Source organism: Aythya fuligula, chromosome 1 (assembly GCF_009819795.1).
Source record: "Aythya fuligula isolate bAytFul2 chromosome 1, bAytFul2.pri, whole genome shotgun sequence".
Classification (NCBI taxonomy): Eukaryota; Metazoa; Chordata; class Aves; order Anseriformes; family Anatidae; genus Aythya; species Aythya fuligula.
The window spans coordinates 84,167,576-84,189,837 of NC_045559.1; the positions used below are offsets into that span (position 1 = coordinate 84,167,576).

The 22,262-nt window shown below is 35.0% G+C and overlaps 1 protein-coding gene across 1 annotated transcript in view; it reads left to right on the forward strand.

Annotated features, from left to right (window-relative positions):
* SPAG17 (sperm associated antigen 17) overlaps positions 1–22,262 on the forward strand; it is a 110,807-nt gene that overhangs the window by 45,289 nt on the left and 43,256 nt on the right. Inside the window, exons 14-24 of the mRNA XM_032191733.1 lie at positions 819–1,049; positions 3,139–3,266; positions 3,895–4,011; positions 5,487–5,641; positions 10,395–10,579; positions 11,567–11,661; positions 12,505–12,741; positions 14,307–14,418; positions 14,980–15,108; positions 17,018–17,131; positions 21,128–21,336. Of these exons, the coding sequence (XP_032047624.1) occupies positions 819–1,049; positions 3,139–3,266; positions 3,895–4,011; positions 5,487–5,641; positions 10,395–10,579; positions 11,567–11,661; positions 12,505–12,741; positions 14,307–14,418; positions 14,980–15,108; positions 17,018–17,131; positions 21,128–21,336 (1,712 nt within the window). The remainder of the gene's footprint in view (positions 1–818; positions 1,050–3,138; positions 3,267–3,894; positions 4,012–5,486; positions 5,642–10,394; positions 10,580–11,566; positions 11,662–12,504; positions 12,742–14,306; positions 14,419–14,979; positions 15,109–17,017; positions 17,132–21,127; positions 21,337–22,262) is intronic.

Sequence of the window (22,262 nt, forward strand, 5' to 3'; positions counted from 1 at the left end):
TTTTTTTAGAAGGTGTGTCTTACCTATTAAGGTATTCCGTATTGCTGTAGTTTGCCAGCTGGTGGATATCAAATTTGATGGTCTTCACTGGACCATACTATACTACCAAATTCTCCCAACTGTTAACTTCGCTCAAGATAGCCAACATTTTCAAGATATTCAATGTTTAACTCCACCAAAGAGAAAATGTTTCAAATTGAAGATACACTGCATATGATTTGGGGACAGAACTACCTGTCTTAAAGTTCAGTTCCTGTCATAATTATCAATGTGTATGGACACCAATGCAAATAACCATAAATAGCATTTGTTATTGCCTTTGCACCTTGCATGCTTCTATGCAAATTTTGTGTAACATGTTGTCTGAAGAGGAAAAAAAATCACTTGGTTCTTTGTTTGAAAAGCTACAGATTAAAAAAAAAAAATATATATATATATATATATATATATAATGATAATAGAAGCCTTTTCATGAGCTAAAGCTGAAAATAACTAGTTGTTAACTGGTTTGGTAAAGCTTACTCGGTACTTTAAAATCAACATAATTTGTATAAAGTTAATGAGCCAGTACGTATTCAGATGTAGGAAGCACTTCATTTAAGATGGATTAATAGTTAGGCATATCATTTTGCAATTTGGAAACATTCAACTTTGAATGCAGTGTAAAAAGTAGCTGACATAATTTGATCCAATACCATTAAGGAAATTGTTCTTGGCTTTTGCAGAGTTGCCAAGAACAATATGCTTGCATAGTCTTCTATTTATCTTCTGCTGAGCCATAAGAACATTTTCAGTTAATGATTGTAATTCTTTTATAGAACTTCTGAGTTGGGCTGAAGTAGAAAGAGCCTTCAGAGTGTTTACTTTTGAAAGCCTGAGGCTGACTGGGCTGAGTGACTCTGGTCTCCTGGAGAGCTCTGGATCTATGGTTGGAGGTGATTCTGAAGTGTCTTATATCCCCTGGGATAACCCAGCCAGGTTTGCAAGACAGCTGAGACAACTCTTCCTTATGGAAACGAAGCTTAATGAGAAATCACCAAGAGGCTCTGGTAAAAACCTCTCTATTTATGTTACTCCTGAAGAATTTAAATCTGCTATTTATTTTACCATATCGTTTGCTGTTACAAGGCAGTGATTTTTCTTCCTTGTACAAATCACCAAATATTAAATATTGCATAGTGTGCACATTGACTATCGACATAGGAATACTGCATAAAGACAAAAACTAGATATTTTTGTATGACAACATTAAACAGATGATTTAAGCAACTCTTTGAAATGGTATGTGTAGAAAAATATGTACTGTAAAACTGTTTAATTGCTTGTGACATCAAATACATTTTAGAGACAAAATAACTGAAAACATGCTTTAATACCTCTCTGAATGCAAGTTCTTATAAGTTATAATGGCAGCTGAATTTTTACTACCTTAGTAGCATCAACAAAGTAAAATCAAAATGATATATAAGGTTAATTAGATGATTACCAGTGAACAAGTAAGAGGAGTGGAAAATATATATACCTTACTCTAGAAGATGATATAAAAAGCTGAAAGGTAAAAAAAAAAAAAAAAGTGTTATTCTTGGTAATTACACGTATACATATCTTTTACTGCATTTTTATCTTCCAGGAGTTCCTCTTCTTTCACATGCAAGTAAATTCAGCATGGAGTTTTTATATTCAAAATTTTAGGCCCAATTTAGAAGAAGAACCATATTTATTTTGTGTCAAAGAAAGTAAGACCAGCAAATAAGGCTAACATATGGGAGAACTGACGGTTCCAAGTTCCAAGCTAGTAGAGCTTGCAACTTATTTAAAATGAAGTGTATGTTCAGGTTTTTGTTAAAACTTCCTTTTGCAGCAAAGATACAGGAAAAAATGAACCTGAGAGTTCTGCAAAAGAGAAATTTTACAAAAACTGTATATACAGAATGAATGTTATACCTAGCCTAACTTAATCTGTGTAAAAGTAAGCATCTAGCCAAGGCTAATTATCTAGGCCCTTTTCGTGACCAGGGGAAAGAGAAAGGTTATTTAAGCAATCAGCTTAGATGGGATCCTTTCCTTACAATGTTGGAGCAGACAAAATGAATCCTTCTTATCTGCCTCTTTTCTGAAGTTTGAGAACATTTTTTGGTGTTTATTTTCTTTTTTTGCTAAACACAACACTAAATATTGTAGTTGCAAACACAGCTGTCAACATTTCAACACTTCTGCTGCACAAAGACAGATACCAAGAAGAGAAAATTGCTCTTGGATTTCTTTAGTCTTCTAAAGGCAGTCAGTAAACAGATGTAATTTCCCAGAGAATCATAGCCTAAAGATACATTTAGATAAATGCAGAGAACCAGTCTGGAAGCTGAGCTGTTCATGAACCATTTATGAACAAATACTTCCAGGAGTATTTTCTCTCAGGAATAGATTTTTTCTTGTATGTATGAATTTCGATCAAATATTAGTGACTTGTGCCCTAACCCAGGGCATAAAGAATTCTATTGAAATGAAATTATTTCAGAAAGAGACAGAATGAGAATATAGAAGTAAAAATCTCCTTAAAAATATCTATTCATATCAGGTGCCCATTGTAATACTGATAGTTTATCAGTCATCAGAATTACTAGTTAGATCCTTGACAGATGTAATCTGTCAGTAGCTAATAGAACTCTGTAAATCCAATGATTCTGAAAAGTTTAAAAAACACATTTTTCAAAAATTGTAATATCAAAGTAATGTATTTTACCTCTTATTTATTTAATCTGTGCAAAGGAATACCTATAGTTTCTCAGGTAGTAAGCAGAAAAATGGTTCTTCTTGTTAGAATCTTGAGGACACTTAGAGTATTTTTAATCTTTTTGACCATGCAAGGCCATCACAGGACAGATCAAGAGGAAAATTTGAGTGGAACTTACAAAGAGTTCTTTTTTTTTTTTTTTCACTGAACAGTTTGCCACTTGTTGTACATGGATTTCAAAGTGTGGGAGAGGTGTATCATATATTTAGCTTACTAGTGTCAGAAAAGAAAGCTTCAACTTGATGACAGTCTCATTGAGGAGGCTGAAAGAAATTGCAGAACTCTGATCTTAGTGTTAAGGGCTGGAATTTCTGGAGCAATTTTAAAATTCTGCTTTCAATTTTCAGGACATGCAGAAACAGATGATAAGGATGGAAGAGATTGTCTGGCTGATCCTGTTTTGAACAAAGAAATGGATTTTTTTTCTTCTGATCTGGCAAGTGTGATTGATGAGCGGACTAAACTGTGCTCTATAGTATGAAACAACAGAAAATGTTGTTCAATGCTGGGAAATGTTGATGTGGATTCCTTTGCAATGCTGCATGAGAATGTCAATTTTGTGATGTTTAGAAAATAGTGACATAACTTTTAAGTACTGTGCAATCACTTTCTTTGAATTCTAAGGTGATGGGGCTTGGTGAAGCTACTAATGGCAACACTGGTTTCATTGAATACCAGGGGTCAAATACTTGGATGAGAGTTTGAGAGAAATTGCCAAACTGTCAAACTAATAGACTGTGTAGTTTGGCTTCTTTAAAAACACCTGCCTGCCATACAGCCCTGGATAAATATAGCAATTTTAAGATTACTTCATAGGACCTGTCTAAATATTCATAATTACTTACAGCACTCAAAAACATATAACCTAATAATAAAAATAGTTGACTTATGTTTGCCATAAAGAAAAAACAAAAGCACAAACCTTTGGGAGCAATTGTGTTTTTTATTAAATATTGCCATACGGCTCTACACATGTGCAGCATTATGCAATTAACTGTGATGCAACATGGGATGCTGTCTACTAAGACAACAGATCACAGTTAACTTGATACAATTGACACTGAAATGTTGATATTCATTATTTTGTTTTGCTGTATTTTGAGGTGAGTCTGGAAAATAATGGCCTAGAAGCAAACTTAGAAGAAATAAAAAAGATTCAGAAGCGTTGTCTGACAGACTGGAGTTTTGCCGAGTATTTTCAACCCCGTGTTCTTCTTCAGGTATCTGTGAACTGACAGCATTATAGATACAGTCATGCCTCAGAATGCTTCACAAAGAATTAGTAGTGGAATTGGTTCGGTTTTATCCCTGATGCATTTTCACCAAAACAAATTGTTCTTCAGCTGCTTTAAATTTCAAACAAGAAACTGAAGTTTGTACTTGTTTTTTATTTTGTGGTTTGGCGGCACTGCAGCTGTTCTTTTTCATATGAGTCTTTTAACTCAATGCATGATGGAAAAAAAAATGATCTTACCCTTAGAGGGGTTCCTCCATGACAGTTATGGGATTCATTAGTCCACTGTATGTAGCAGCATACTTTGCAAGTACATATTCAGCATATGTTTTATGGGCAAATAGAAAATTTTGTCATAATCATGCTTCACCATCTCAGGGCTACAAGGTTCATTTATAGAAATCTTGCAAGCTAAAGGCCAAAATTCTTCTTGTGGTGAGACAGAAAAACAAATATGAAAGATAAGTTCAGGTATAGATGGCATAAGGTGATAGGCATTCTCTTGGGAGAGATGTAAGCTCTGAGCTGCCTTGAGCTTCACATCCTTCAATTCGTTTTTGATCCTCACACATGCTATACAAGCGTTGAGGAAAGGCTGCTGTTTCAGCACCACTTTGGCATCACTGCATGTCTGGTCACAGATTTCAGGAATTCCTTCTTATGCAAGGTAAATAGCTAATACTAACTGAACTGTCAATAATTAATGAATCTAGCCAAAAAATACTGATATAAAATAACTGCAACAGAAAACAACAATATTTTGGTAATAATATTTCTTTATTTCCTATACTAAATGTCACATCTAAGCACAATTCTTACAACCAGCTGGTAATGAGATTTTCATATTTAAATCATACTTCTTGTTATAGTATTACTTCAGTTTTACTTCAGTTCAATATTTCTGTAAAAATGATGGTTTGAAAGAAAACTTTCTTCTGGCTGTAACTAAAAAATAAGTTACAGCCTGCAAACAATGTAAACACTGAAAGTGATGGACTGTCCAGAACAGAGTGGAATAATAAAGGACACAGTAAATCTCAAAAATGTACAGGTCATAACTTAGCAAATTGGATACCAAACTAACTTAACAGAAGTTAGTTTGTTTTTCTCTACCTGCTACACAATTGTTCTGCTGTTATTCATTATCTATCTAAACACTTGTTTTTAAATCTTAAATAGATATAAACAATAATTTTATTCTTTAGCTGATATTTTTCATTCATGGTCAGTCTCAGAAGTGGAGGATACCGAGTACCTATTCTCAATACGGATAGTAAAGGAGTTCAGTTTCCACATACCCGAACACTTCAAATTGCTAGAATCCAAATGCTTTGTGTACATCCTGAAGGAAGAGAGAAGTTCCAGTGTACCTCAGAAGTACCAGCTAAAAGCTTTGCTGTGTACCATCTGCACATACTACTGTATATAGGGAGGATGTACCTTTGTTTCTTTGCTTTTCAGGTTCTGTATACTGCAACCCAAGAGTACAGATGTATTGATTGCTTTTATCATACCCAAGATAACTCTTTACTAATGGTTCTTCACAATCCTATGAATCAGTATCGTTCGTGCCAAGAGACTTGGGATGTTGCATTACACTCTAATGTTGGATTCAGGTAATTTTATTATTCTTATCTCATTCACAGTCATTTTCAATTAAAGTCTGCATGGCCATACTTGGAACAAAGCTTTGTAATGAAAAGATACCGTGATGTAACTATATTTATAATAAAGCAAGTCATGCAGGTGGAGAGCAGTACTATATCAAAGTAATTCTGATGAGACAAAGCTATTCAGAGGAGAACCATGCAGTAACTGCGTATGTAACGGCTTATCACATACTATAAAAATATGATAATACATACACACAAAGTCATATTGTGGATATGCACATCAAGAAAATGATGCTGAGGTGGAGGATGTCAAAAAGGAAACTGTCTAAATATTTATCTTTTTTTTTTCAACTATGTTTACATAAATTATGTATTGTCATGGAAAAACTTTCAAGAAAAGCTAGAGACCCTTTGTCAATATTAGATTTTTTTTTCTAATAATATCACATTCTTCTTAATTTTTTGCCACTATCTGCTCACCAGTAAGAATTATGAAAGTGCTTGGTGTGCTATTATTTGAGCTTTTGCCAGTGGACTTGTTTATTTTGGAATGCATTTTTGCACTGAAGCAGCAGGATACACGATGATGTATATCCAACTGCTATTCCAACTTATTGATCACAGGTAGAGTATGTGTCCACATGTGTCCATGTACTGATTTGTATAAAGGCAATGATGTCATGGAGAGTTATCTGAGCTAGCTTTAACTTCATCACAGTGGTACATTGTGATTTAATTAGATTTGATTTAGCAACTAGAGTTACAAGCAACTTATCCAGTGGACAAGCTTTTTTTCACAAATCTGTCAGCAAGCATCGCTTTCTGAGTGAGGTGTCCTATTTACCAGAATACTGGAATCTTAACATAAATTTTTGTGCATACCTATATATTTTAATAGGCTTCAATGCTAAATAGGCAAAATATGTCTTCCTCAAAACATATTTTGTATCATGTTTCATATATTTGCTCTCAGTCAAGGAACTCTGTGTGTCAGTCTCAGCTTTCTAGTCATTTGCACTTAAATTATTTGCTATGAAATGAGGCTGTAGTGATTAGCAGTGACTGAGACCCGAGTCAGGAGAGATTTACCAGCAGAAACTGGAATTTTCTTGGAGAAAATGATGGCTGTTTTGTGGTTGTTCCATTAAATCCAGTAAATGTCTGGTCTGTCTGGACAGTCTTTTTTTTTTTTTTTTTTTTTTTTTTTTTCTCCCATGTATTTAACAGTTGCAATGTACCCCAAAGATAATGAAAGATCGTATGTTAAAGTAAATGCAGGTCCTACATTCAGATAGACACAGACAGATAGTCAGTAGTGCCAAATGAAGTCCATTGCACAAAATAATATTGGTGGATCCTTGACCTGTTTACTTTACCAACTATTCCTACCCTTCTTTAGATATCTTTCCTATACCCTATGCTCTGGTTCAAGTTCCTAAACATAAACACCTGATGCCAGTTTAGCTGCCTGTGTCTGAGATGTCTGCACAGGGTGAGCAGATCTGAGACCATCAGAGACCCATGCTTTTCTGAAATGACACTGGAGACCAGGTTACATTCCCTAATATATCTAACGTTACTTGGTGTTTACATGAATAACCTCATCCTAATGACCTACTGTTGTGTTATCCGTAGAAGCAGATAATGATGACCAAGACCTCCTCAGGAAGCAATTATCCTTGAAAAAATAACTCTTCATCTGTGGGGTCCTAAAACAATTTGGCAGCTCATGTTGAAAGGGCATTGAAATAGTCAATTCAAGGCTAGTTGCAAGATGGGAAGAGCTCTTGAATCCTGCAAAACAAAAATTAAATGATTTTGCATCCAAAGAAGGAATGACGCATGCTCTCTGGCAGATGAATTATAATTCTGTTGAGGCTTTTCTAGCTATATATTTTCTTATTATTATTCTTCCAGATATACTGAAAACAAGGCTTAGACATTAAATATAGCTTCTCCATGGGGCATGCCAGCTTTGTTCACTGACACTTCACAGCATTCTGTTTCAAAGCAGAAAGGCATTTCTAAAGAAACTGGCGTAAGAGCTAACCAGAAGGTTTGGTTTTACTGTTCTTTTGGAGAAATATTCACCATGAGTGCTCTCTATCTTACTTAGTATCTGTGAGGAGCTATAGGCTCTCATTTGATCCAGTTATGTGGCATCTATACCTGCCTTTTCTCTGCAAAATAATGAGCACGTTTTCTGACCTTATTCAACTTTTTTCTAAAGATCATTTCAGATTTCTAGACAAAGTATCATAAATATTTGTTAGTGTATGTATCCAAGCAACATAACACTTCTGTGAAAGACAGCCTTTAAATACCTGAAGTGCTTCATGCTGTTGCCTGCATTAGCTTTCAGATCTTGAGTTGCCACACACACGTACATAAACTCTACTTATTAATGTAGTTTCGGTGATAGTGATATTTTACCTTTATGCTTATATTATAAAAGTATTTTTAATTTATATTTATAATTTAATTATACTAAGTATTACATTATATTAATTATATTAATATTATATTAATTTATATTCTATAATTTATATGAATGTACTGCTTGTGTTAATAATTATATTAATAATTATGCATTATACTTAGACTTAACTGTTGGCTCCTGATGAGTTTAATAACTATTCATAAATTTACATTTTATTAAAATTACTATTATTCTAAATTTGGGGTTATATTTAAGAGTCACGCTTTCACCACAGGAAGGGTACTTGACTATCTCTTTGTTATGGTGTTTGTTTACTTGATGCTTTTTTATTGTGACGTCTTACAGACCAGATTCCCACTTCATAGGGTTTTTTTTCATAGCTGCTGTCCAGAATATACTCCTGTTACCTGCTTACTTGAGAAATGACTACAAGTTTGATACAAGTGGGTCCTGTTACGGAAAATTCTCTTGCAAGACAGAAATTAAACTTCTTATGTTGCAGCAACTTGATTTAGAGTTGGTTTTGCTCCTGGAGATTCCAGTTAATGTTTCCTTCTTCTCTATGGACATCAAGTCCTGTAGTTCATCATGTAGAACATCCAAAAGTGTAGGAATTGTGCCTTTCAAAGGGTAGGCAGTAGGAGGCTACCTGTGAAATCCAGTGGATGCTACTTACAAACAGGGTCCAAAGGCATAGGTGCGTATGCCTACAATGGTACATATGTACAAGACATTTTGATTTTGGATAGAACTGACCACTCTATCAGGAAGCCAATTGACTTCCAACATTATCATAACTATTCTTTTTCTCAAATTCAATCTTAATGACACTTGTTTACTGTTTCATAGTAAACACATTACACAAGTTACTGGAAAAAATAATCCTTTCTGAGAAATGATTCTGACTCAGACATTGGCAGTAGTGACATCAGAATACATATTAATAGAATGTGTATTTTTGACTTTGAATGACTGTTTCATTGCCCTAGAATATTTTCCATGCGAATAATCTCATTTTTATTTATAACATATATTCATCTTCAAGTTATTCCAGTACTGGCAACTGTAGATCCAGACTAGTTTTGCCTTTTGTTTTCAACATCTTTGTTTTTCTACCTCATTCACTTTTCTTCATATACAGAGTTGTCTTGTCCTTACTGAATACTTGATAAACAGTTTCTCCATGCAAGTACCTCAAAGCAGGCTCCACACACGTTGCAGGAGGTAGGAGAGGCTAGGGTATCTTTAAGGTGTATACAAACTGTGTACATCTCCAGCCTATGTAGATAACATACTTATTAAATCTTGTGACCTTAAAGTGTAATGCTACAGTAAGAAATTTGAAACTGTCATGAGGTCAAGAATTGCTTGTGCTGCCTACATGTTCACAAACAAAAACTGAAGATGCATACAGAGCATTTGAACACAGTTGAATCATATTGAATTTATAAATGAAAAACATGAAGGTGCAACAACTGAATCTCATGCACTCTATACTAGCCCCTTTTACTTTTGCACATGTGAAGAGTCTTACATTGAAGAATTATGGTAACCCTCCAAATAAAGAGTGGCAACTGCATATATGACTTTCAGCCTTCATCCTACCTTCTAAGCAGTTGTCCACAATGAACTATTTTAGTAGTTGTTTCAGATACCACTGGAAGATGAGATAATGCAAATACAGATGCCAGCTGCAAACTCTGGATCAGTTTATCATTCAGTGCTGACTTCAGCTGTTAATTATCAATATTCTTAATTTATGCCAGGCTACAGTGCATTGATTCACTAATCTGGTTTTAGGTGACAATTTCCAAATGCCTTTCCAGTCATACTGATAGAGAAGAGCTATAAATTAAATAGAATAGCACCTCCTTAGTTGATGAAAAAAACAAATGAAGTGTATGCTAAAAGACAATATAAATCAAGAGCTACTAAGAAAATAAGTCATCCAAGTGACTGTTCAATATTGACTGAATAGTGAAGAGCAGAATTGGTCTCAACATTTCTTAAACTGAATGTCTACATGTTTTCCGATTTATGGGTTTTCACTGATGGCAGGCATTCTTTAGAAAACAAGTTTCTAGTATCTCTTTGCAGAAAAGAGAAACAAAATCCCAAACATAAAAGAGATTAATATCATCCAAGCAAAAATACCTTCTTTTAAAAAGAAAAAAGAAAAATGAAAGAAACCCTGTCAAACACAATCCTTCTCTCAACAGTTACTGAATAATATTTGTATAAGAAACTGAGAAGCCAAGTGATTTTGTTTGACCTGAAATCATATGAGTGGAAATAGATAAATATTGTGCTTTTCAGGAACTATCTTGAGCTGGTAGCCAACTCGATTGAAGACTGGGTGAAAGAAGAAGAAGTCAAATACCAAGAAGAGAAGATAGCTAGGGAAGTAGAGGCTCTTAAACTGGCAGAAGGCACTGCAGAAGGACCTTCTGAATTTTCTGAATGTGCTGTCAAAAAAAATGGCTTCCCTAAGAGCGCCACAAGTGGGTATCTTTCTGTTTTATTGTAGAAAATTTATTCTTCAAAATTAAGTATTGAGACTCAAAGCTATTCAGAGTAGAATCCCATATATTTTTCATAAGTTAACCTTGTCTTGTCATCTATATAGACAAAAACATGTTTCAAAATTAATTAAATTCACGTGTTTAAATATTCTGCATCATCCTTCATTCTGCAAACTGAGGCTCTTAACGTAAATATACATTTACAGTACTTGTAGTTATTTAATAGAGTTACTCTAAGGATTACAAACAAATATGAATCTCTGTTTAGATGACTGACCATATGTAAAGATGATCAGTAGTTGAAGTTGGCATCACTGTTCAGAAAAAATCATTTTTAAAAGGGCAGCATGTGAGAAGCTGTGAACTAGAAGCTAAAACTGGAAACTGGAATTTACTAGCCTGGAGAGCAAACTTTAGTTACAAGCAACATTTTGGATAGTGAAAATTGTAAGCCATTTATACAATAAATTTTGAGCAGGCAACAGAATCTGAAAATACATTTTCACAAAAGAGAACTCTTGTCCAAATTCTCTATTTGTGTATTTAAATTGAATTAACAATGATTTGTTATTTAGTCTTTGCTTTATTCACCTGCTTTGAGAATATACTTGAAACCTTCTAGAACTAAAAATTACCATTTCCAAAAATAGGATTGTAATTTCTTAACCTACTTAATGCTTCTGTAAATAGTTTGGAAACCAAAAGGACGCTTTCAACTTTTATATCATAACTTGTACCCATCTAGCTATGTGTCCTGCTTTTGGCTAGGATAGAGTTAATTTTTTTCATAGTTAAATAATTTAACATTTGCTTTAGTCTACTTTTATACATACGTATTTTACTATTTACTAATATGTGTATTTATGTACTCACACTACTTTTTATTTATTTTTCCATTCTTTTTTTTTTTATTATTCAATTTTTACATATTTATGACTGTACTTATTCCCCTTTCTTGTCTCACAGACAGCACATCAAGACCTGAGAGCATAATGGAGACTATTCCAGAATCTCAATCCAGCAATGAAAAAAATCCTTTTATTAGAGAAGGCTCTCTTAAGGTGAGGCAAAAATATGTATGTTTCTGAAATGGGTTACATAACACTGATTTGCCAGAAAGATAAGCTTTTGTTCTTATAAGCTTTAGACTTATATAGACTTGGCCCTATCCATTACACTACACAGATCTAGCTTAACTAATGTACTCCCCTGATTTTTTTTATTTTTATTTTACTATATCTCATCTTTCTTACAATGTGTAGTGCTCTGCACTTCAAGTACTAACACTGGAATGTAGATATGAAATGGTGTTAGCCAATTCCTGGATACACAACTTGAGCAGGTATAGCTCAAGTTAGGCTAATGCCTATCTTATACTTGTGAATGCTTACTGTTTCTTCCACAGTGATTTCAGTGCTTTAGTATACTGGAAAATGTCAGATATCTCATGTTGTCTTTCTGATACAAATTGGTAATTCTGGTCTTGATACCTCATTCTTCTTTCTGTAAAAGAATGAGATCAGTTTATCTCACAGTTACACTTTGGGAATAAATTAATGCAGTGATGTGTTCTGATGTGGTCATAAGCATTGTGGACGAGTGAACAACAAAACAAATAATTCACTTATGACTGAATGTGTAAGATACAAATAGTAGTTCTATATGTCTCCTAATGTCAAGAATGACTGATCCTGTGACTTAAATGAGTCAGTTATTTTATGCAAAATAGAGTATGTAATATTGTAAAACTATAGACAAGTTTGAAAAATGTGAGTAATTTAGAAGACCAAAAGAACCAATGTTCTTTTGAGTTTGTTTACCGATACTCTTTTCAGCATGCATGTATGAAATACTGTGAAATAGAAAGAGAACCACAGTAATTTGAACTCTAAAATTTAATTTAGGCTTGGAAGGAGGAACAGAATCGATTACAAGAGGAAGAACGAATTAAGGAAGAAAAAAAAGCAAAAAAAGAAAATTTGAGTGGTAAAAAGAAAAGACAGGAGACAGCAATATGTGTAGAAAGTGAAGGTTCCAATAAGAAATCTTCCAAAGAGAAACTTGAAGATGAGACAGCAAAAGCCCCTGAACCTGAGGAGGATCCCAGCATCCCAGAAACACATCCTGAGAAAGTGTATAAGGTAAGGAATCATATTGTTGCACCACATTAGGAGAGTGTCAGCTATTTATATATAGTCAAGATTACAGTAAAGCTATTATCTGTTGTGAAACTAGAGTTCGGCGCAAATTAAGCCTAATGACATCCTGTTTAATTCCATCATTTTAGCAGCGGATCATTTCCTAAAAGTTTTGAAAAGCAGTTTCTGACATTTATGACTATCCTACACAAGACTATTTAATTAACTTGGATGTTTTTTAATATATATGGCAAAAGGTAACACAAAGATAAGTTGATCATGGTTTTGTGACCATGGACAATATATTCATGGAATGAATTTTGCCTGAAGATGTGGCTTTCATGGGAGTGGGTAGAAAAAAGGAACAATAGAGACCTGTTACGATTCACTTACTTGGGCATTGCTAGACCTAACTGAAGTTTTGGCTGTCCACATTGGAAATCAAGTGAAAGGAATTCACTGTTTCTTCCATTTCCTCTTTCGAATTTCATGTTCTTGGAGTGAGTTAATGCAAGATGTTCTGCCTGTTACGCTAACAGAGGGATATTCCTTACCAGGGGAACTCTTCACTATTGTATCCAAACAATTTTTAGGCAGTTTGCACTGATTTATATTTGCTTTTTTACATTAAGACTTGCATCCAAGACCATCATCCTGTCATTTCCTTCTCACTACACACCATGAAACTATAGACTTGCAAAGCAAATCTTCATAGATACTAGACTGGATGTCCCAAAAGCTATTCATTATTTCAGTACCAGGAAATGACAGTTATGGATAATATCCTACTTCTCCTTGAAGTTTTCTGGGGATAAAGCTATGAAAACAGGAGATCCATATTCATGGAAGTACTTCTGTACCCAGCTTCTACTTTCATTATCCACATCTCTTTCAAATTAAGGAATGTAAATAAGGTACAATAGAGTTCCTTTGTGACACAAAATCCCATTTTACAGATGTAGACAATGGTTGTGCACTGCAAATGAAGTGACTTGCTTGTGTCAATATATTTTAGTCTAAACTTGCTTGAGTATGAGCTTCAAACTCAGAGATATGTAACTTCCTAGTCTGAACTTGCCTGAGCATGCTTAACTAAGTTTTGCCAATTTGTGGTTGGTTAGAAGGCAGAGCAATCTAAGAATCAGGTTTACAGTGTCTGAAATCCAAAATCTTAGAAGCTGAAAATCTGAATCTTTACCTGTCCTGTTCATGATGTACAAATCTCATGGCATTGGACTTTGTCTCTTTGCACTTGTCCAGAATTTTTCTTTCCCTCTCATTAAATGTTAAGCCACCAGACTGCTGCTCTTCATTTCCACTGGTGGCTCCATACCACTGAATGACCAGATTCTGCACTCTTGTAGAACAAGTTACTTCAGTTAGTAACCAAGGTACTATTTGGATATACAAATAACATGCAATATTTTTGCTAAAGTAATAATAACAGTAGTTAAATGTCTAAAAAAAAATGTTCAGAAAAATACTGTTGTAATGATCTGTCCTTCATTTACCTCTTTCACAACTTCTGCCTTTCTCATTTACCCATAGTCTAAAATTTGTTTTTCCAGTTTCTTGGCTACAACATGGGGGAGAGTCTCATTCAAGTATTGGGAATCAATCACTATCTTTTCCCATCTGATGGAGGACAGATTCAAGTAGAGAAGATAGAGTTTGTAAAAGGTGAGTCTTCTGCTCTTTATGCTTTCCTTTAACTCTGTTAATAACTGATGACATAGTTTCTTTATCCATACATGCTTTTTGACATCTCAGCGGTAGAAATTCTGTTAAAGACATAGTGAGCATACCATATAATTCCATATTAGACTCTATTACTGCTAAAGTTTACATTTTGCTATAGTAGGTTAGCAATTGATAGATAAAGTATCAAAAATTAGAAATGAAAAATCTGTTCATATTTATATCTTCAATGGCAACCAGTGCAAGATATTCCAAGAATGTGTGTCCCAATAATTTGTGCAGTCAAATGCAGCATTTCTAAGTAACAGGTTTATTTTGCAGCCTTTCAGATCTCATTGTCAGGAAGTCTTCTGAATTTTTAGTCAGACAATCTAAACTCAGATAACTTTAATTTTGTCATCTTTGCCAATAGTAAGCAATTGAATCCAGTTCTGAGCAATTTTCTTTTTCGTGTACCTTGTAGTTGCATGTGCAAGCTTTTTGGGAACAGAGGTCAGTTCTGAAGCCTGGTGGGAGAAATAATAGTATTCCGTTGCTTTGCAGGTCTAACCTTGGTGAAGTTGAAAGTGATAAAGGACAACCACAATTTCTTCATTCATATCACAGATCCCAAGAAAAACTTAACAGAAATTGAAGTGCAAGAAAATAATGATGAACATAAAATTACATCAGGTTAGTGGTTTGACATCACTGATATAAAGAATTAATAGTTTGACGTATTTAGTAGTTGGATGCAAACCTTATCAGCTAACATGAAATAAATTCCTAATTACAGAGGGTGAATAAGATCAGTGTTGCTCCAAATAGATGCATAATTTCAAATGAAGAACGTGGGCAGGAATTTATGTTATTAGGCATCATTCAAAATTACAAATACATCAGAATCTCTGTGAATGTAAGGGTTTGTTTTCCGCCATAAGGTGTAAGTGAAATGCTTAGCTATTAGTAACATTCATAAAAAAAAAAAAAAAAAAAAAAAAAAAAGAAAAGAAAAAAAGAGTGAATGTGCATTTTTCTGGCCAGTACCATCTCTTTTACAATTCACTGTCCAGATCAGAAGTCCAAAGAAGATGTAGAAATATTTTTTTCAGTAGACAGACAATTGAAATAATCTGTTGGGGAATCTTGGAAACTTGCAGATCAAGAACAGCTCCAACAAGTTGGAGTTGAAAGAGTCTTTGGTCTTTGTACCCTCTGAGTCAGGAGATGGCAAAGACTGGGCACTTCTGCCTCTGTCCTCACCCTTGTGGACTGTGTTGTGTGGAATATTAACTTACGTGGGGAGACAGCTCTTTGTATCTGAGATCGGAGGAGGACCCAGTCATTAAAAAAAAAAAAAAACAGGACTAAATAATAATGCAGTTTTCTGACTTAAGCATCATGTAGAGAACTTATAATGGTATAGAAGTAAGCACAGTGCAGGACAACAGGTGCAAAGCACTCTCTGAGGCAGGGAAATCACTGAACAGATCCACTATTCCGTAAGAGAAGAATTCTCTTCTTTAGTAGTAGACTCCTGATCTTAATGTGGCGTGGGAAAGCCTAAGAGAATGCAAACTGAATTTTGTATACTATGCCCAGAATAAATTTCCCTGGAAAGGGAAGAGTTTCCCCTTTGAACTGGATCTCCTTTTGCAGATCATATGGCTGTAGAATTATTGCCTCCTCAAAACGTTTGGTGTGGAAGCATCCTTTCTGCAGTTCAGCAGTATCTGTTGCTGGTTGCCATGTTGCTAACTGATACGAGTATTGAATCCAAATCCTTTCTGAACCCAGCCGAGGGTGGTTCCAGGAAGGAAAGTGTTTTGTAACAATATGTGTATATATTTGCTAAAAGCACTGTGGGATTGCTCATGCAGAGCTGAAGAGTGTTGGAAAAGTATAACTTTCAGTAGATGTGTTAGTTCTTTTATCCTTCAGTGTTAGAAAGCATCCTGTTCCTGCTCCTCTATTTGGCAGCAGCTGCCACCATTGACAAAGTAGTAGGTTGGATGAATAGAAAATTTGCATCCCTTCCACAGATGAGATATTTCTTGTCTGCCCTTCTGAAAGTGGTCCTGTGTCATTCCGGGGTCTGTCAGATGGTACTTTCAATCACAATGTGTTAACATCTGAAGCAACTTGTAGTCATTTGGCACCAGTGGGAGGCTTCATTTCTGTGTAAACAGCAGTCCCCCATGTGATAGAAATGAGCAGTTTAACATTCTTGTCAGCCAGTACGGGAGAGAAACAGGAAACCTGACTCTAGAACTTGGTTCTTCCGCTGTTTAAATTAAAAAAGACTTTTCACTCCATGTTGCTATTAAACCTGTTCTTACAGACATAGCTAATTAGAATGCTATTTGTAAATGGAAGGCCACAGGTACATTATACAAAACTGACTTTCATACACTACTGTATGAGTGGAATGACAGGCAATGCACCACAGGTATCACCCTTATAAAGCATTTTCCATCCTGTATTTATTTATTTTATGGGTTAGTCATCCACCTTAAGGTGCCACTGTTCGCACCAGTCATTGGTTTGCAGGTCAGGTGGTTCTTGTATGTGTTGCTATCTGTAAAATTATTTTTTTTTAAAGGAAAAATGAAGAATCAAAAGAAAGCTGTGAGCAAGTTTGGATCTTTTTCAGCCACCTTAGAAAATGGAATCCAGCTGTCCCTGAGCTGTTATGGACCTACAGGGAAGACAGCAGGTAAAGTAAGCAAATAGAAGAGGATATTTGAGAACCATAGGGGGAATTATTTTTCTTCTTTTTTTTTTTTTTTCTTTCCATACACCCCTTATTCAATAATTTGTTGCATGCAATTTTGCCTTTCTTAGCAGCTGTTACTACATGGTGGGGAATTTTCAGCAAGGCTTGAGATGAGATTACATTGTCAAGAATATTCTGTGATTCAGATTTCAAAATGGAGGGAGGTCTCCATGCATTTTTTACTTACTGTGAAAATAGAGCAGTGCAATGAGAAACTTGAAAGTATTGTTATTAAGTAGTCCAGCAAAATCAGCCAGTTAATTTGAGCCAAAGAAAATGTGATTTGCTGAGGAGTCTTCTTGGTTTTCCAAGAAATAATATTTTTGTTAACTCATATAGGTGATTATGGAACTTTCATTTTATGTTAGGAGTTGGACTCTAGGCTACAGTTGTGCAGTCATAATGAGGGATTTCTCTCAGCCTTTCAATAAACACATTCACCAACTGGAAGCAATTGCTTCAAAAAACCACAGTGAAAATAGCGTCTGCTTTTACCAAGAGCTTTTTGTTTCCATTACATTTGAAAGGCCACTGAAACCATCATATGAATAAAAGTGAAACCCTCCTCTGATCAGAAAATGATCCCAGCATTTTTCAGCTCTTAAAATATCAAAACATTTAATTGAATGCATCTTTGTGTGTACCATAGTAAACCATTCAACTATACACTCAGTTTTGATTATTCAAATACATTTTTCAAATTAATTACTAAAAAAGAAATTCTTAAACTTGAGCAAAGATAGCATCCACAATGTAGTTGACTATGAAAACTCATGTATTTTGGCATGAGATGTGTCTAAACACCTACTTGTCAGCTGGTGATGTTCAGTTTTTTTTCACATATACCATAAGCAACCTGTTCTACACTAGAATAATCCTTGCCATGTTGAGCTTTACTGCATCACTTCTGACTGGCTGGTATGCTATGACGGTTTGCAGTTTTTCTACAATCATTTGCTTATGCCTACGTTCCCCTGTGGGCATTTGTATTATAAGTGCTCAAAAAAATTCTAACCAGAAAAACTCTGGCTTAGGCTATTCATATACACTATCCATCCCTAATGTAGAATGGTATGCCACATAATCTATAGTTTCTCCCCATGGATTGGTTAAATTGCGTTACTGAATCATTTTCTGGAACCTCTATAATTCTCTCTGTTCTTCTTGTTTTTCTCATTTTATATCTACCATATTCCTTTTTTGAAGTTAAGATGTCAAAAATCCCCAGATTGTTTGTCAGCTTTATGCATCTTTTTTATTTCTTGGTTGAATTTTAATGATGTTTAAGTTAAACAAACTTTTAAGTTCTGAATTGTTTTCTCTAGCATGAGCAAAATCTAACTTTTGACTTAGGAGTAAGCTTCTCATCACTTTGTGATGTACTGCTTGAGCACTTGTGGGACTTTCACATCAGGATATTATATAACCTTTGCATCTGTCTTTGTGCCTGGATGAAATCCTGAGAGCACATCTCCGAGTGCTGGAGATCTGATTTTGTTTTCAGCAGGAAAGAAACCTTCCTTGCTCTGACAGTCTTCTGGAATTTCCCATCATTCTCAAGACTTCTAAAGACACTTTCCCTCAGTTACAACAACCTATTCTGTCTTTGTTACCCTCAGACAATGCATTCGTATTTTTCAGGGCAACCATAGTAAAAGAGTAGGTGAAATTTCCTTAGGGGCTGAGAGCCTATAACAGCTTTTATTCCTAAATTCAGCACTCTGGAAAGTGTCATCTGAAATTGATCATGCTCCACCTATCATGCTTGACAGTGCCCTCACTAAATGTAAGAGCTTGCTTATACCTAATTTGCGGTGTTCACATGGGTATTTAGACAAACCTGAAAGGATATATCATGTTCACAGATGATTTTAAAGGTCAGTTGCCTGAGTCCTTCATGTCACCTATCCTGCTTCTTGGTAGAGAATTACTTTTGTCCAAAGCTTATTGGTCAGCTGTTTCTGCTCATTAGCCATCTGTAGGTCAGTACTACTGCTTTTTTATTAAACGGTCATGCTGTCTAATAAATGTGCATCACAATGGCTGCCATGGAGAATTTTAAACTTTCCAATTTCATATAATTATTTGAGAACTTATTTCTGGCATGTTACAAATAAAACAGATTTGTTCGTCTTTCCTCAGACTTCCAGTGAACCATAAAAGTCACACAGCATAAATTTCAGCACCTGAAAACAGAGCCACCTAACAAAGCATCAGATGTGTGTGTCAGCCACGTATCAGCTAATGAAAATGAGGACTTCAAAAATCCTTATGCTGATCTAAATTTTCCTATCAGCTAAAGGTCATGAATGTATTGAGATACTGGTGCATTTCCCTAATGCTGGCACCATCACAAAAACTGAGGCTTAGCTTAAAACCTGAGGTGGAAGGCTTGTTTTCCAAGGGCTTCTAATTATGACTTTATCACCTGATAATAGTTTCTAGATGATTGTTAATTTTTGTGTCACCTTTGCTGTTCCCATAAATCCAGAATCATTTATAAGACAGATGTTCCAGAACACACAGACAGCCTTTCTAGTAGTTTAGAATTTTATTTTTGATGTGGGCTCTGCATTTTCTTATCTTAGATGCAAAAAGCATCTAAGCCAAAACCTTTCTGGAAACCATAAATACGGTAGCAGTTGAGCCTAAATTTTATGTTCTTCAGCTGAAGATATATTAACACTTCATTTGCATTACAGAAAATGCAGTGAGTTCATACTGGAATGGTTTTATTAGCACACTTCTGTAAGCATTTCTTTCCCCTTTGTCTGAATGCAATTTGGCTTGCAGTTTGTCAATGAGTTAGTTAACTTTTCTTTGCCTAATTTATTAGTTTTCAAATTAGAAAACATTGGAAGAAGCAAAATTAAAAAGTAATTTAATCAAAAGGAGTTTATAAAATGGATTTTTGAAAGTCTTCCTAAAGACACTCTTGCAATGACTGACTTGTCATTAAACTTCACTGACTTGTCATTAAACTTCATACTTTCAGAAACTACTAAGCAAATCAAGCTTGCTGTATTTATTTATTTATTTATTTAAAAAAAAAAAAAAAAGCTGTTTTCTGAGGATCATGTTTTGCTTATTGGCATTTTCAGTCCTTTATCTCTATGAATGTGGTTAAGATATGGATAATAAATAGCTCCATCTGGGGTAACAAATTTTCCAAAACAGACAGGAATTCAATTGCCTGAATTATCTGGATGGAAAACAAGGTGCTATTCCATGAATTGTAGTCTTGGGACTTAAGCTGCCTTCTCACGCAAGAGGAGGTGATTAAAAAAATGTGTCAAAAAAAAAAAAAAGGATTAGGGTTACATCTGACTGGGTTTTTCAGATTAAGGAGAAATATTTGTTCATTGAAACAAAAAATGTGTTACAGAAAATCTTATTTTATATTAATATTATTTTCAAGTCAGTGTTTTGGAAGGCAACATGAGTACTTCCTGTCAGCATGCTTAGCAGGCTGCCCTAATGACTGACTTAAGAATTGAGAAAGACTCAGCAACAGAATCTTTCTGAATCATTTTAGCAAAATAGAGCTATGGAGTCCAAAACTGCTGGAGTCAGTCCATGCTCCATCAGCCTGTGATAAAGCATAATAACAGTGACCTTATCCTAGATGCTAGACTCAAAATGTCTCCACATATATAAGTATTCTGGAGGTAAAAGAGAAAAACAAAGCTGTATTTTCTATTTTTGAGACCAATGACAAGCTATTGGAAACAAGTTTCAAGATTTCTTTTAGATTGACAATATTCCATCTGTGGAGAGATTTTCCAAATAATTTCATATATTCAGTCCTTCTGTCTTATTCCACTGAGTTTATTATTTCAAAGGTAAAATTTAGTGTGCAAAATATCAAAAATAGAATGTGATAAACTACATTTATGAAACTTAATTGCATTAACATATTTCTTTTCCCTTTTTTAGATGATGAAACAGATCCTGTCTTAGCAACAGTTCTGAACATCCCTTCTGTTCATACTCCGACTGTTCTTCCTTCTACTACATCAGCTTCAGGAAAAAAAGATAAGTCAGTCAAACAAAAACCAGGAAAATCTCTGCCATCTACAAAAGCAAACCATAGCAGAGTAAGCTCTCCACCACCAGACACCCACGTAAAACAAGAAGAAGGAAAGGTGAGAGAGCAGACATTATCCAACTAACACAGAAAAGAAATGAACCAAAATTTAAATACAGAAGCTTATGTAATAGACAAATATATTCGTCTCAGAGGGCTTTGCGATGTGCCTTAACAAATTCCTAATAATTTATGGTGCTTTTAAGGATATGTTTTACTCTTCCAATTGCTCCTGGGTATAAATATTGGCAGTCGTTAATGAAGGTATCCTTTAAGACTCCATGATGTAGAACAGTGAGTCTTCCATAATCCACGTTTTATTGACTTTGGCTTTACAGTTAAGCCTGTTACATTCTCACTGACTAGAACTGCTCTAGAAATTAATTTTTAGTTTAACCAAATAAGAAAGCTTCTCTGTGCTTTCCACAACCTGTACTGGAAAGTCTTTACCGAACCAAATTGGAGTCATAGAATCATTTAGACCCTTAATATCATCAAGTCCAACCATCAACATAACGTTACCAAGTCTACCGCTAAACCGTGTCCCCAAACACCGTGTTCACACATGTCTTAATGGTGACTCCACCACTTCCCTAAGCAGCCTGTTCCAATGCCTAACCACTCTTTCAGTGAATAAATTCTTCCTGATACCCAATCTAACCCTCCCCTCAGGCAACTTGAGACTATTTTCTCATATCCTATTACTTGTCATCTAAGAAAAGAGACTGATACCCACCCCACGACAACCTCCTTTCATGTAGTTGTCAGAAAACAACGAGGTCTCCCCTGAGCCTCCCTTTCTCTAAACAACCCTGGTTCCCTTGGCCATTCCTCATATGTCTTGTTTTCTAGTCCCTTCACTGTTGAGGGATTTCTTGAAACAGCAAAAATCCCATGGCTTGCTGTAGCTGAGCAAACCAAGCTACCAGGGCAACTATGAGAAGTTCCCATGACAGTGTTCCCACATCGCCCAATTGAGGAATT